Source organism: Amphiura filiformis, chromosome 9 (genome assembly GCF_039555335.1).
Source record: "Amphiura filiformis chromosome 9, Afil_fr2py, whole genome shotgun sequence".
Taxonomy (NCBI): Eukaryota; Metazoa; Echinodermata; class Ophiuroidea; order Amphilepidida; family Amphiuridae; genus Amphiura; species Amphiura filiformis.
The window spans coordinates 40711191-40726303 of record NC_092636.1 but is presented as its reverse complement, the minus strand read 5'-3'; the positions used below and the strand labels follow the sequence as shown (position 1 = coordinate 40726303).

The 15113-nt window shown below is 36.4% G+C and overlaps 1 protein-coding gene across 1 annotated transcript; it reads left to right on the top strand.

Annotated features, from left to right (window-relative positions):
* The first annotated feature begins 1649 nt into the window (after positions 1-1649).
* LOC140160998 (uncharacterized) lies at positions 1650-8096 on the top strand. The gene is made up of 2 exons (XM_072184365.1): positions 1650-2033; positions 4756-8096. The coding sequence occupies exons 1-2, from the start codon at positions 1746-1748 to the stop codon at positions 6415-6417; spliced, it is 1950 nt and encodes a 649-aa protein (XP_072040466.1). The 5' UTR covers positions 1650-1745; the 3' UTR covers positions 6418-8096.
* The last annotated feature ends 7017 nt before the right edge of the window (positions 8097-15113 follow it).

Here is a 15113-nt window from a genome sequence, read left to right as displayed (position 1 = left end):
GAACTGCGTGGTCCAAAACAGGGGTCTTTCAAGGAAATTATATCCATGTGGTTACTTGTGTTAAGTGCAATACACCAGATGAATAATAGTGGGTAAGCCTTTTTGAGAGCAGGTCAAAAGGGGTGTAATCATTTTTGGCAGGTGCACAGTGTCATCGACCCTATATCTTCATGGCAGGAATCGTCATGGTAGGTTGAATCCACAGCCACGATTAGCCATTTGGTTCAAACCTTTAAAGCTCTTTAAAACCAATAATTAGTCGAGGGACATAACTAAGGCTATACACAATAGCCGTGTAATTGATCTTGGTTGTGCGTGAATAAGCTTGTATACCCCATTGAGGTCAATGGTCATCGACTTTTATACTGCCTACAGTGAGTGCAGCTGTACTACACGCTGTAATACAGGACCAACGCAATATAAAATTGTCAGATTTTGAGTTCAAAGCGCACGGCCAATTTTCAAAGCGCATTCTAGCGACTATCATATCTGTTCAACACGTATTTTCAAGTGTATGAGACCACATCTGGTTTCTTGAGAAAAATTCATTTGCGGGAGATATTCATCAATTTCTAACCCACTATCCGAAGATTTTCGTCTGATATCAAAATCGTGCATAGCAATTCACGTGTATCGATCCCGTGTATTCATTTTAATGTATCTGCTCCACCAAATAATTATTAGCCAGGCGGTGTCGGTGTGAGGTGTAAAAGGGGATTAAGTGAGTTTTAGCACAGATGTTTGGGACACTTTTTCGATATTACGCCGTAAAATGGTACAGAAAAACAGTGGGAAAACATTCACATATTACTATAAGCCAAGTTTGCTACTAATTCTCTTTCTTTTACGCATTACATGATTAGAAAATTTAAAGTTTTAAATATCTTTCTCCAAAATCTGGTTTGTGTAATTGAATACGTGAATACAAAACCACAGAAGTCCACAATTTGGGCAAATTGACTTAAGCATGTGAAATTTTTGCTTTACACATAGACCCTGGAGAGTGACTTGTGAAATAAATTGATTTAATCAAGGTAAGTGTGTGGTTTATATTACATGACAGTTTGCTTATCAACATACATACATGTTTGCTTTATTTTGTATCATCTTACTAGTGGTAACCCCATTCCAACATTGTTGTCTTTTCATGTAATTCAAAGAACAATTCAAGTCCGGTATATAACGTGACCCCCATGAAGTCCCCGAAATGCTAATTGTCATACCTAATACTGTTTAATCCACTCATTTGCATGTAAAACCTGCCCTATTGACCAGGTAAATCTAACAGAAGGAATTCAAATGATACACATTTTTTTAGTTTTCTCAAAATCCCTTTCCATTGGCTTGCGTGGGTTTTGTATTCAGGTATTCAATTTTATAGTGGGTGGAACGGGGGGACAAAGCTTTTTTCGCAGGCCATTTTGAGAAGTCACCTCCCCGGGATACACACTGCACAGCCCCTAAATGATATCAAGCTAGCATCACATGATTATGACATCAGTGTTATAAATATCCCTGATGCAGCTGGCTGATTGCAGTAGTAGTCTTTGCGCAGTCATATAACAACGTTGATATAATGATATGGTAATCAACATAAAAGACAGGCTGCATGAGGAGATTGTGTGGTACCTCATTGTTGGCCATGCAGAGAGGCCTTGACTTGCTCACCCAGGCGTAATGTTAATATTGAGTGTCAAGTATATGGTGTCATTATGCCTATTTAGTGCAGCCTGTCAAAACGGAACATGGCGGGAGTAAGAAATTCCCTAGCATCGACAATAGACAGATATTTTCTGGAGTGTGCTATCTGTTATAAGCCTTTCAATGATCCCAGAGCCTTGCCATGTCTCCATCCTTTCTGTTTTGCGTGTTTGCAACGTTGGGCCAGATCCCGAAGTAATGATTATGATAAAGGATTTGTGACTTGTCCAACCTGTAACACAATCCACCGGATTCCAGAAGGCGGCATACATGGGTTTCAAGTTCATTTTCTTGTTACTAATCTGCAAGAAACTGTAGCCAAAGAAAAGCAGGTATGTAAAGTATTTGTAAAGGACTGTATTACACCCCTATGGTTAGATATCAACTGCTTGGAGTACACATAGGTTAACTGCATTATATATCTGGAGAACAAGTTAACCCCCTTTGTTTACCTTTGCAATTAAGGAATAAAGAGTTTCCGGTTCAATTAATTTGCAATATACCCCAGATAAAGCAAAGCAGGATTCCACTGTACTTAAACCAATACTGGTGTAAGTACTGTACATTGGAAGTCTACTTCGCTAGGGTCAATATTAGTGCCTGGTGCTATTTGGTGATTTTTGAGTTAGCACCTACTATTCCTACATTAGTGGAACCAATGTTTGTTGGCATCCTTACACCTCAAAGGATAAAACTGGATTTTTTTTCTATGCCCCTATGAAGTGTGCTGAGGCTTGTGGATCAACGTCTAGGCGTTCTGCCTGCGTTTTTATGGTTTCCAAGAGGGGTCGGAGGTCATAAAATGGCCAACATTTTGTGTTGTAATATACCTGAAATTGTTCCTCTCATTGGTAGGAATAAAAAGGTAGAAATAAAAAGGTCAATTGTCATATTGCGCTAGGGTGCTTAGCATAAATAAGGTCAAATTAGATAATAAACGATAGGAATTTTTATTTTGCCTATCCTCTACCGTGTGATAGACGACAGGCAGGTCCAATATTTTGAGTAGTGGATATCCACTGCGATAAAAATATTGGACCTGCCTGTCGTCTATCATAGGTAGAGGATAGTCAAAATAAAAATTCCTGTCGTTTATTCTCATTCTTAGTCAGTTAAATATTATTTTAATAACTGTAAACTATTTTTTAAAGCAAAAATTAAGTTACCGACATAAAAACTCCCCTTTATCTAAAATGAACGGAACTTGTTTACAACTTCACATCTTTTGTTGCGCGTACTGCTAGCGCGTGCGAGTATTCCGTACTGCGTCTACGCATACAACGCGATACATACGCGCACCTCTATGAGCGTGTTACGCGTTATCAACACTCATGATGACGTGGGGTCATCTACAGCCTGATAGACGACACCCAAAATCATGCGATTGTCCAATCAGATTATGTGTCTACGTAATAGACCACTCCCACTGACTAAGAATGTCAAATATCTCATGCACAGAAGCCAAAAATGCATCGATTCCATCGTCTTAAATTACTCCTCTAGGCAACCAAATATGAAAATAATTTATTTTAGAAATTTATAACCTACGAATTAGCTGCAATCGTGGGTCAAATATTTCGATTGGACTATGTCTGCATGAACTTTGAAGGGGGACATGACAATACAAAATGCACTAAAATGGTAAGATGATTATATATTTGAGAAATCTTATGTTAACGGGAGTAATTTGAGACCAGTTTTGATGAAATCGGACCATTTTTTAATTTTGACCTCTGTGTGTAAAGAACAAAGAAACTAAGAATAATATGACAATTGACTTTTTTATTCCCTGTGATGAGAGGAGGAATTTGAGATACTTTACAACATGATCGGACTATATTTAAGTTTTGGACCCACTGTCCAACCCAATAATAATAATAGTAATACTAATACTAACAATAATAATAATAATAATAATAATAATAATAATAATAATAATAATAATAATAATAATAATAATAATAATAATGATAATAACACTAATAATAATAATAATAATAATAATAATAATAATAATAATAATAATAATAATAATAATAATAATAATAATAATAATAATAAATCTTAATAATACTAGTTTACACTTTGGATATAATATATTTATAATATTTTAATTTGTTAAGGGCTGGGGTATGAACGTTTGGACAGTATTTATTTTGGGACATTACAGCACATCAGACATATCGAATTGAATTCTGAATACGAAGAATGTCCTTCTGATATCAAATAATTTAGATTTTTGAAATTCGCAATTTAATACACATTTTATGGCAAATCATTAAAATTGATATTTTTGATATTTAACAGTACTCGAAGTAAACTTTATAAATCTGATGATTTATACTTAAAGTGTATGTAGGTGGGATGAAAAGCCGACGATTAATTGAAAATGTTGAACCTTTCGTATTGAATATATGGATTTTTTCCCCAAAACACCAAAAAAAATTAGGTCTTTTGGGAAAAAAAATCCATATCTTCAATATGAAAGGTCAAAATTTTCAATTGATCGTCGGCTTTTCCTCCCAACTACATACACTTTAAGAATATATCATTAGATTTATAAAATTTATTTCGAGGACTGTTATATATCAAATTTTTATAATTTGTCATAAAATTTGTACTATATTGTGATTTTCAAAAACATGCTTCGTATTCAGAATGCAATTCGATAGGTCTGAGGTGCTCTCATGTCCCACAAAAAATACTGTCGAAACGCAATAAACGCTCATTCTAGATCCCTTAAGGAACAGGCACGAAAGTCCGAACTGGTACCCAGGACCTCTCATCCATTTAAACTCATAAGTGCCCCAATGAAATGAACATTCAAGGTAGCTTTTTTTAGCATTTAAACAGGACTGAAAAAAGCTCTTTCTAAGAAGAAGAAAATAATACTAAATTAACACTTCATAATTATTATATTTTCTTCCTCCCCTTGCTCTTTTCTGTTTCTTCTTTCTTTATCCTCTCCCATCTTTTGTCACTTCTCTTCCTTTATTCTATTCCCCTGTTTCTCTTCTTCATCCCTTCCTCTTCCACTTCTTCTTCATACCACAGATGAAAACTACAACAGAGCTCTGTGATAAGCATGGTAAAAAAATTAAATACTTTTGCGAGAATTGTGGCTGCGTTGTTTGCTCCGACTGTACTGCTCTTGATCCCACTCATAAAGGACATTCATTTATCCGGCTGAATGAAGCATCAAAGCAACAGAGCAGTTCCTTGGAAGATCTTACAAGAAGAGTTAGAAATGTAGAAGAGGAGTACAAAATTGCAATCCAACAAATGCAGCAGGTAAAGCAGAATCTTGACAGAGATGCAGATGCAAAGATCCTGGCCATAGATGAAGAAAGGGATGCATTTATCCTGCAAGTGGTCAATTTAGTAAGAGTTTACAAAAACGTTGCCAATCGTAAGAAAGAGGAAAATGTGAATGAAATTGAAAAACTTGAGGAAAGGTTCCGGGATCATCTAGTGAGCTTAAAACGTTCAATTGAATTAGCAAGTAATGTGATCGAATCAGGCTCTGATTCTGATATCATCTCCCTCTACCCATCTTTGTCCTCTTCACTACAACAACTCGCGCAATCGCAACCCACTCCAGTAGATAACAAACTTCTTCAGATCAAACTAGAGCCACCTTCAGTGGAGCAGTTGGTATGTGATAAGTTGCATATCACTGCTACCCAACAAACTAAAGTTAGCCACCAACCCCATCAACCAACAGCAACCAATTTATTACCATCAGCAGCAATTAAACCCATTCTAGCATTTACAGCCGAGGCTCAAATTAATGCAGCAACATTATCCAGAGAAGATTATTTTGAATCCACTGGAAAACCTGAATCCTCCCAAGGTCAAAGGTTCAGCTTAATTTCAAAGTTCCGATCTGTTCCTAGCACCAGGCATAGCATCCAGGCTAAAATTGGTAAAAAGTGGAAAGAATGTCAAAATATCCAAACCTCCCCACAGGTCACGAGTCCGAGGGGTATAGCCATTCATCCTATACATGGGAATATTATTTTGACCAGTGACTCACCTATGACAGTGTTCTCTAGGAATGATGATTCCAAACATGTTATCAAAGGCTCTCCTTCTAATATAAATGGCATAGCTATTACTCCCAACAACCAATATGTCATACCTGGTGTGTATGGTAAGAATGAATTCCACATATATAACAGTCAAGGCCTTCTAGTAAGTACTACTCCCACATGTGATATAAACAATCAGCCATCCAGCCCTAGCTCAGTTGACGTGGATTCAACAGGTAGAATCATCGTTGGATTAGGCAACACTCACAAGACTGTGTCCATACATCAGCCTGATGGAACTCTGATATCCAAGTATGAAACAACATCAGCGCCACTCAACCTATCCTGTATGCCGGATGATAAACTTATCATATCTTTTGATGACGGTACCCTGCAAGTAATGGATCAATCAGGTGAAAATGCTAGCATCATTCAGCCCCCTCCTGGTATTCCAGCATGGCATCCATGGTATATGTGCTGCAGCAAACAAGGGGAACTGTATGTTGGCAACGTTGGCTCTTCTAATAAGGGGGTGTACAGATATGTGTGTACAGGTGGAGAATACAAGTATCTTGACTGCATCACTAGGATGAAATATGATCCATATGGTATTGCATTGTCTGCAGATGAAGAGGAATTGTTCGTGGTTGATCGGAGGTCAAGTGTTGTCAAATTATTTCGATAAAAATCCGCAAATAAGTTCATCAGGATTATCAATAAAACAGATAATTCAGAGATTCTTGTGTACAAATCCAGAATTTGTGTTGATGTTACGTACCTCAATGACAGTTTCGTACTAAGACTTACCTATTTCTCAAATTGACTGACCAAATTAATTAAAATACTGTGGTTACCTAATTATGCTCAAAATGCCACACGCCTGTTGTTGCATTTTGAAAATAGAACTAATCCCGAGGTTACATGAATGTTTCTTGTATATTCCACATGAATGCTCCACATGACTTTTACAAAAAAAGGTACCAGCCCTGTGTATGATCGGTCGTTCGTTGATCTGTTGTATTTACCGAGTTGTCATTCAAATAAGCATTGCAATGAGGAAATTAAAGTTTGATATTAGGTTTATCCAAATAGAAATATATGTCAAACTAAGGATATCCTCATTTACCCAAAGACTCTTGTCTTCGTTATATCCCAGCATGCATTAGTGCATGTGGATAGCGTATTCGGAAATCCACACCTCATGCAATAGTGCATTGTGGGATATTCGGAATGAAACATCCTTTTATCTCGACATAACGTATTATTTTGTACTTACAAAGAAGAAAATATTTATTGCAGTGTATCAAATGTATTGTCAATTTTTAGGGAAAACTATTTTTGGTGGTTTATAAGTTCTCGGAGGCAGCTAGATTTTGAACAAATTTTAGGTGATTTGGCAAACTACTAATAGTGAGGACGAAACTGTAAAACAAGTGCATGATTTTCTTAAAATGTGAAATAAACTAGATGATTAGTAAAATTTCAATTCAGAATTCTATCGATTGACATAATTATTTTACACTTGTTTCAGACCCATAATTACTACTGGTTACAGATGAAGAGATACTGAAATGCAAAAATTAATGTTTACACGTTATTGGTAATCATAAAATTATTTAGAATTGTCATTATACTTATCAGATGGAATTAATCGATAAAACAAATCTCTCCCATTCTCATAAAAATATTGAAAGTTTGTTTCTGCACACACTTTTCATTTACATTACAGAGTGTAACACATGTTTCCGTATATTGTCGAAGTATTGAACTTTCTTCCGTATTCTTAGAAAGGGCGTGGTTTCAATTCGTGAAAAGGAATGACTTATCCATCACTTAGCCTCAATATCATATCAATCGATATGTTCGAGATAATTCTACAAAAAAGGCAAGAGAATTGACAGGTAATTGCTTTAAAAGTGAGAACGAGTAACTGTAAGATAAGTTTCAATAAGACACTGGCAAACTAGAGTTGAATATTACTGCGAAATAGTGTATTTGTTTGGTAAAAAATCGTTAGAAAGGGGGCGTATATTGAGAACCAAGTTTCCTGAAATCTCCATTTTAAGTAGTTTAAGTTGTAATTTAAGATTCTGTTCACCGCATTAGGATCATTTGACCGAATGCGCTTTATAAGCATGCCATTCGTTCATCAATGGTAGATTTGACGGAATAATATGCCTACAGTGCAAAGTATGGTTGTTTCTATAATACAAGAAGGGTCAATAATTATTATATAACAGCTTCCTATAGTTATAGAGGCCCTGTATGAAATTATCGATTGGCTCCAAACAAAGGATTTGAGCCGGCGTCCTTCACCGTAGTTATGGCGTAGTGCAGTCCATTCAATCAAATGTTGTCATCAACCTACAGGGTGTCCCAAAAAAAAAGAGGCCCATCTTTGCACCCTCTTTTTTTCCTATTTCTGGAAAGTTGATCAAATATATTTTGGTATGTAAAGAAACCTTGAGTCGTTAGCTTTAATAATCCAAAACAATTATATCAATCGGCTCACAACTTTTGAAGATATGCTCTTTTAAAGAAATGTACCCGTTTATCACTCTGTCCACTGAGAAGGTTTGCCTACTTCAAAGATTGAAAAGGAGAACACATACCATGCATGAATATCAAACATTCCTCAATGATAACTTTATAAAATAACTTTATTTATGGAATGGGCTTTACCGGTGGGTTTATGGGCAATGGATTTTGTTAATAGTGTCATTAATTTGCGGGTAAAATGGATATGCCGAATGGGACTTCTTTTGCTTTACTTGCAATTACTTATTTTTTCTTGGTTATTTATGCATTTTTGTTTTATTATGTTTCTTACTTCCGTACTTTTTTGTTCTTGCTTTTTTATTTTTTTATTTACAAGTCATTTCAATTTTTAGGATAAAAGGTAGCCCTAAAAGGCTGTTTGGTTTGTCTTTGGTTCTTCTGAAGTGATCTTACTGTGCTGCTCTGCCCTCTACCTGGTTGCCTCCTTGGCGAATACAGGTGTCAGCCCTGGTCCTCATTGCATCAATTGCGTTGATTACCACCCTTGTGCGCCGGATATTTGCGAACACGTTTGCGAAGATCTTGGATTTTGACACAAAGGAAGAAAATCAAGTGGTGTGAGGTCTGGTGATCGTGCAGGCCACTCCACAGCATGAGCCATCCCAACCACTCTGTTTGCTATCCGTGGACAGAGTGAAAAACGGGTACTCTTATTCAAAAGGGCATATCTTCAAAAGTTGTGAGCCGATTGAAATAATTGTTTTGGTTTATTAAAGCTAACGATTAAAGGTTTCTTTAAATACCAACACATATAAACCTCAGAATACTCTGCGCAGAGCTCTTGTCTCCCCAAAGGACAAAACTGAACAAGAAAAGCAATCTGGTGTCGTGTACAGCATCCCTTGCAAAGACTGTGACTCCTATACATCGGCGAGTCTGGACGCAAGCTCGAAAAGAGGCTAACAGAACATAAATCCAAAGCGGCCAGTTCCAAGTCAGCGATCAAGGAACACGTCGACAGGAGCAACGGACACCAGATTGACTGGGAGAACGTAAAAGTGTTAGAAAGGGAGTCCAAGGACTTCCCTCGCAGGGTCTTGGAAGCAATCCATATCAGAACTAAAAGACCCAGACTGAACCGTGACAAAGGGTTGGACATCGACCCTGTCTGGGACAACCTCCTGACCCCCCGGAACCAAGGGGGCGGCACAACATCTTCAAGTTTGACGTCATCAACATCTGTGACGTCATCGGAGGTGTCCTAGAACTACATCACTAGCAACAACAATCTTCAGAGCAATAACATCCGCTGAAGACGCCGGTTGACCCGGTGAAAGCGCTCCGGTGAGTGTACCAAATTTGAGTAGCGTAGAAGTATAAATTTGCTTTCTATTTACGTTTACCGCTACGTATGAATATACATCATTATATATTAAATCAACTTTTCAAAAATAGGAGAAAAAGAGGGCGCAATGAGGGGCCTCTTTTTTTGGGGGGACACCCTGTATTTGATCGTAGTGCAGGGTTATGTGTGTGAGACGAACTGTCACGGTAGATTGCAATCATGCTTTTGTTGAATGCATTTGAGTAATCCGCCATATTTACGGGATGATACGTCACATGCAAGGCCTCTATACCCTTAAAGCAGTTAATCTATGTGAAAATAAACGTATTAATCTAGCTTGAAATTCGTAGAAGTTGTTTTACAGTCCGCCGATTATTGTATTTTATATCTTACATTGCCTTTTAAGCTTAAAGCTACAAAAGGAGATTATATTATGTATCAGTGTATCGCATCAGTATTATCATCATCTCCATGGCATCAACGTATTTGAATTTCACTTTCAAGTGCAATTTATTCAAACACGTCATTATTGTCTATTTTGTTACCCTTATCCCTCATCCTACTAAGGTGTCTAATCCGGCATACTAAAATGCCCGTATTTACATTTAAGGGAAGGGGTATGAATGTTTGGTATTTATTGTGGGACATTAGAGCACAGGAGACATATCGAATTGCATTTTGAATACGAAGAATGTCCTTCTGATATCAAATAATTTTGATTTTTTTTTTTTAAATTCGCAATGTAATACACATTTTATGGCAAATCATTAAAAAAAATTCTTGATATTTAACAGTACTTGATATGGGATGAAAAGCCGACGATCAATTGGAAATTTTGACCTTTCGTATTGAAGATATGGATTTTTTCCCCAAAACACCAAAAAAAATAGGTCTTTTGGGAACAAAATCCATATCTTCAATATAAAAGGTCAAATTTTTCAATCAATATAAAAGGTCAAATTTTTCAATTGATCGTCGGCTTTTCCTCCCAGCACACGTTAAGAATATATCATTAGATTTATAAAATTTATTTCGAGGACTGTTATATATGAAAATTTGAAAAATATCAAATTTTAATAATTTGTCATAAAATTTGTATTATATCGTGAATTTCAAAAAATGAAAATTATTTGATATCATAAAGACATGCTTCGTATTCAGAATGCAATTCGATACGTCTGAGGTGCTCTCATGTCCCACAAAAAATACTGTCGAAACGCCATAAACGCTCATTCCAGATCCCTTAAATACCTTTATCTTTAATAGGCTAATGGTACATCTATCCTTTGCGTTCATTTTAGTGATACAAAATTTAACCCACCATCTAACACGGAAGGATTAAAAGGGGTTGGTGGAGCACACCGTTGGTTTTACAGTAAAATGCATGATATTAATTTTTGCTCTTGAAAATTCACTTTAAACTTCGTTAAAATAGTTAGAAGACAATCTGGTGCAAATAGCATGAGATTTTTAGCCGAAATCCATTTCCTATACTTTTGTAAATAGCCAGGATTTCCAATTTTGCACGTTAATATTATGACATCATAACGACATTACCTGGAAATTGGTGGTATATGCTCATTTTGGTATCACTGGATAGAGGGGATCCGGACAATTCCAAGCGCATCATCACGGCTTTTTATCCCAGCTACATACACTTTAAGTACATATCGTTACATTTATAGAATTTATTTCGAGGTTTTAATCATTTGCTAAAAATGTGTATTATATCGCGAATTTCAAAAAATCAAAATCATTTGATATCAGAAGGACATTCTTCGCATTCAAAATGCAATTCGATATGTCTGATGTGCTCTCAGGTCCCACAAAAATACGTGAAAACGTCGCTATTCGAGCCCTTAAGGTAGGAGAAACTTTTCCAAACCACCCTTTCCCAATGCCTAATTTCCTAATTTGCATATAAAACTTTGCGCTGAGGAATGATGCGCTATAATAAGCCCTACATTGGTATCATATGACATTTAATATTGAGAAATAAACAAAATTGCCCCAACCACCCCTTCGAAGTTCTTGTTACAAAATTTACCTCAGAAAGAGAAGGGAATCTTTCAAAGTTACAATTTGCAGACATGATTTACTCCCTAATTTTTAGAATATTGAACACCGCGTAATCCACTCTACCTTTAAAAGTAAAGAAACTCTTTGCTGAGAGCGAAGATCTAAAGATATATAGAGCGATTTTACCCATCACTTATTTCGATCACATTACATTTCTTACGGCTTAATTATGAGCTCGTATTTGGGTAAGCGTCGCGATTCTCTTGAGTATATTTAATACACAGATAACATGCAATGATGCAAGGTATGGGTGTTTTGAAGAAGTAATGTATGTGTAGTGATACATTCTTGCAGGTTTAAAGCAGTTGCTTTCGGACTGACATTTTACCCTTGATGTTTACTTGGCTACATGCTTATATTACGACTGAAAGGTGTTCATTCTTTCAATTTACACATTTCATTTCTTAGTTAAAGGAAACATACAGTCGAGGATAGAGATCATTGAACACCCAGTTGCGTACTAAAGCATTAGAGGAGGGTATGTAGATTCGAAATCTGCCGGGTGTCGAAAGGGCTCCATTGAGAAAATTGAGATTATGTTGTTCGTCTGGTCGCAAGAAATAAAAAAGCCAATGGTCATATATCTCCAACTCAATTTGCTCAAGGGTATACCTTCTTGTGAAATATGTCGTATTTACATGTTGTTGATCATTCGACAGAACACTAACAGATCCTAACATAACTTAACATAACCATCGCAGTCTTTGTGGTCAGAGCTGAGTAGTCTAGTCTGCGACGAAAACACAGAAACAGGATACCAGTTTTATAGTTCAGAACTTTTTATGGTCTTAGATTTGTATGTTTGTTGGCATTTTTGTCAGTAAAATGTAAAATATATTGCTGTGGACGATGTAGGAGTTGTTGATCAAGGGTTGTGGTGAAACAATTTCAACATGTCCGTTAGGAATCAGAAAAAAAAATCGACATTTACCTGTAGGTTTGTGAGGCAGGGGGTGGGCAGGTGAGTTTAGAGTACCGGGTGGGTTTGCGTATGTGAGGTATCTGGGGTGTGTGCCTCAAACGTAAACATGATATATATGGTAAGGGATTGGGTGTACTTGGCTGACCTGTAAACCAATGCATGAGTACCATGACCATGCTATGCATTTAATATCAACCGAGTGGGTGATTACCTCGGTGATTACATTATACCATCAACTAGCAAGAATGTTCTTTTATTTTGGTAAACGGTATTTTTTGACACCTTGCCTTTTCAGAGTAAAGTTGTTCATGAAAGTTTCAAACTTTATTGTATATAAAAACAGTCCCCGTATAAAGGTATAATAGCATTTGCACGAGGCTTATAACCGGTTTTTGTTTGCCTTGAGGTATGTGAACTCATAATTAAATATATCAATAGTGATACTCACTTCAATGCCTCACAGTCAGATCTGACACAGGTTGCATTCTCAAGTTAAAGAAAAGAACTTGATGCTATAAAAGGCAAATCCCTTTTACACGTTAGGGGCAACATGCAAAACATTGTGTTCACAGGAAGATGATATTCGACATTATGATATACTTACAGTCATGATCATCACCAACGGCAAAATAGTGAAAAGACGGAGGATGGTTCTCTGGTTACCCAGTATTATATTACTGATCTTGAACAAATTTCATGTTGTCGCCTCCAGTCTTATCTATAAAGTAAACGCGATTCTATTATCTTTCCACCTATGATGGTCTGCAATGCAGAGATTATTTTCAGGAGCTGGATTGAACTATAGAATACACTTCAGCCACTGCTTCTTGAATGTTCAATTTATTTATGTCGTCTCCTCTTCATTCTAATTTCTACCCCCAATATGGTACTTGAGTGCCTTATAAAACTTGTTTGTCTCTCTGAATTTTAAGCCAACGCTTAAAGTTTAACACAGCATTTGACAGATTCCTGGCATATCTAGGGCAAATTAAAGAATTGTTTTAAAAATGTCGTCTCAGACCATGGCAGACATAATCTGTCATGAAATTCAAACATTGCATTTTAAAGCTATGTATGTCTTAATTCTCCGCTAAGCCCCCCTAAAGTGCTTAATGAGATATGTTAATGTTGACACATATTTCAAGAGCCACAACACCTGTTGAGTTGAAAGTGCAACATTTGTATTTCTTTTATTTACTGCATAAGAACTACGCGTTTCTTTTTATTCTACTACCTTTATATTTGACAAAATCAAAAACACTTACAAATTAAGCTATCGTTAAGCATTACCTCAAGCGTACTAAGCTCCGCAAAGGTAAATGTTTAAGCTGCAAGCAACAAAAATCAGGAGATATGAACCATAAAGGCTCGCTGAATATTGCGATTATCAGCTGGCTTTCTGGCAAATGTTTTCATACACAACATATTCTACAGAAAAGAGCTTAGACATCGTCACGGTAACTTCAAGAGAAATTACGTTTTGTCATTTCACCAGCTGTATTACCGTTTTAGTTGTTTAAATTATAAATATATCTAAACATATCGGAAACAATTTGATGGGAATAAGAAAATAAGAAGAGTTTAAAACAACTTTTATAACTGTCAAGCATTAAAGATGCATCATTATTCCAATACAGAGGATGATTTAAGGAAGCCCCACCATGCACTGCAAACGTGTTATCACTAGAGTTTCAACTGCCACTTTACTTTTCAAATCCCATTGAATTCTGTGCAAAAGATGTTGTTTAAGAATTGTGCGTGTGTCATTATTACTTGGTCGATTTAAGAACAAAAGTGATGTATGCAGACAGGATAATTCACACCTTCTGTAGGTAACATAAAATGTGAAATCGACTAGCATTTTGAATGCGTTTTTATTGCAAATATATCAGTCCAAATTCAAATTTAACCATGCCCGTCAATGCAATGTGCGAGCAGTGGTGTCATGTTCACTCACACAGCTGTGCTAACCGCAAGTCAACACAGTGGCGTGGTGGGAAGTGCTTAAATCATCCTCTGATTCCAATATGGTAAGCAATAATTTCTTTTCATTTTAAAGACACAAAAACAAGGATGTGCTATAATTTGTTTACAAGTTAGATTATTTCATGAGTGATGACAGTTCTGGGAATCCCTTCTCATGCATCAAAAACAAATTGAATCATTTGGATATATTCCAGAAAGATCAGTGTATTGCACCATTGGGGGAATCCCTGATAAAGGGAAATGACATCACTAGGAAGTGAATGACAGAATGGTATATTAATAGATCATGGGATTTTTAATGAGTATAAAGATGAAAGCTTTAGTTTGCTCCTTGCAGAATACCATCAGAAAGAGATACATTTGAACTAGTTTACATAGCCAATAATGTGCTATTTTAATACAGCAACGAAGGAGATTTTGAGTGTATGAAAGACTTGCTGGATGGAGTCTGGTTTATAAAACAACACATCTGTCCTGGAGAACGAGAGCGATCGGTGAAAAAGCTTGAAAAAAACTTCGTGTACAAACGGGGTCCGGGAAAACGTAATTT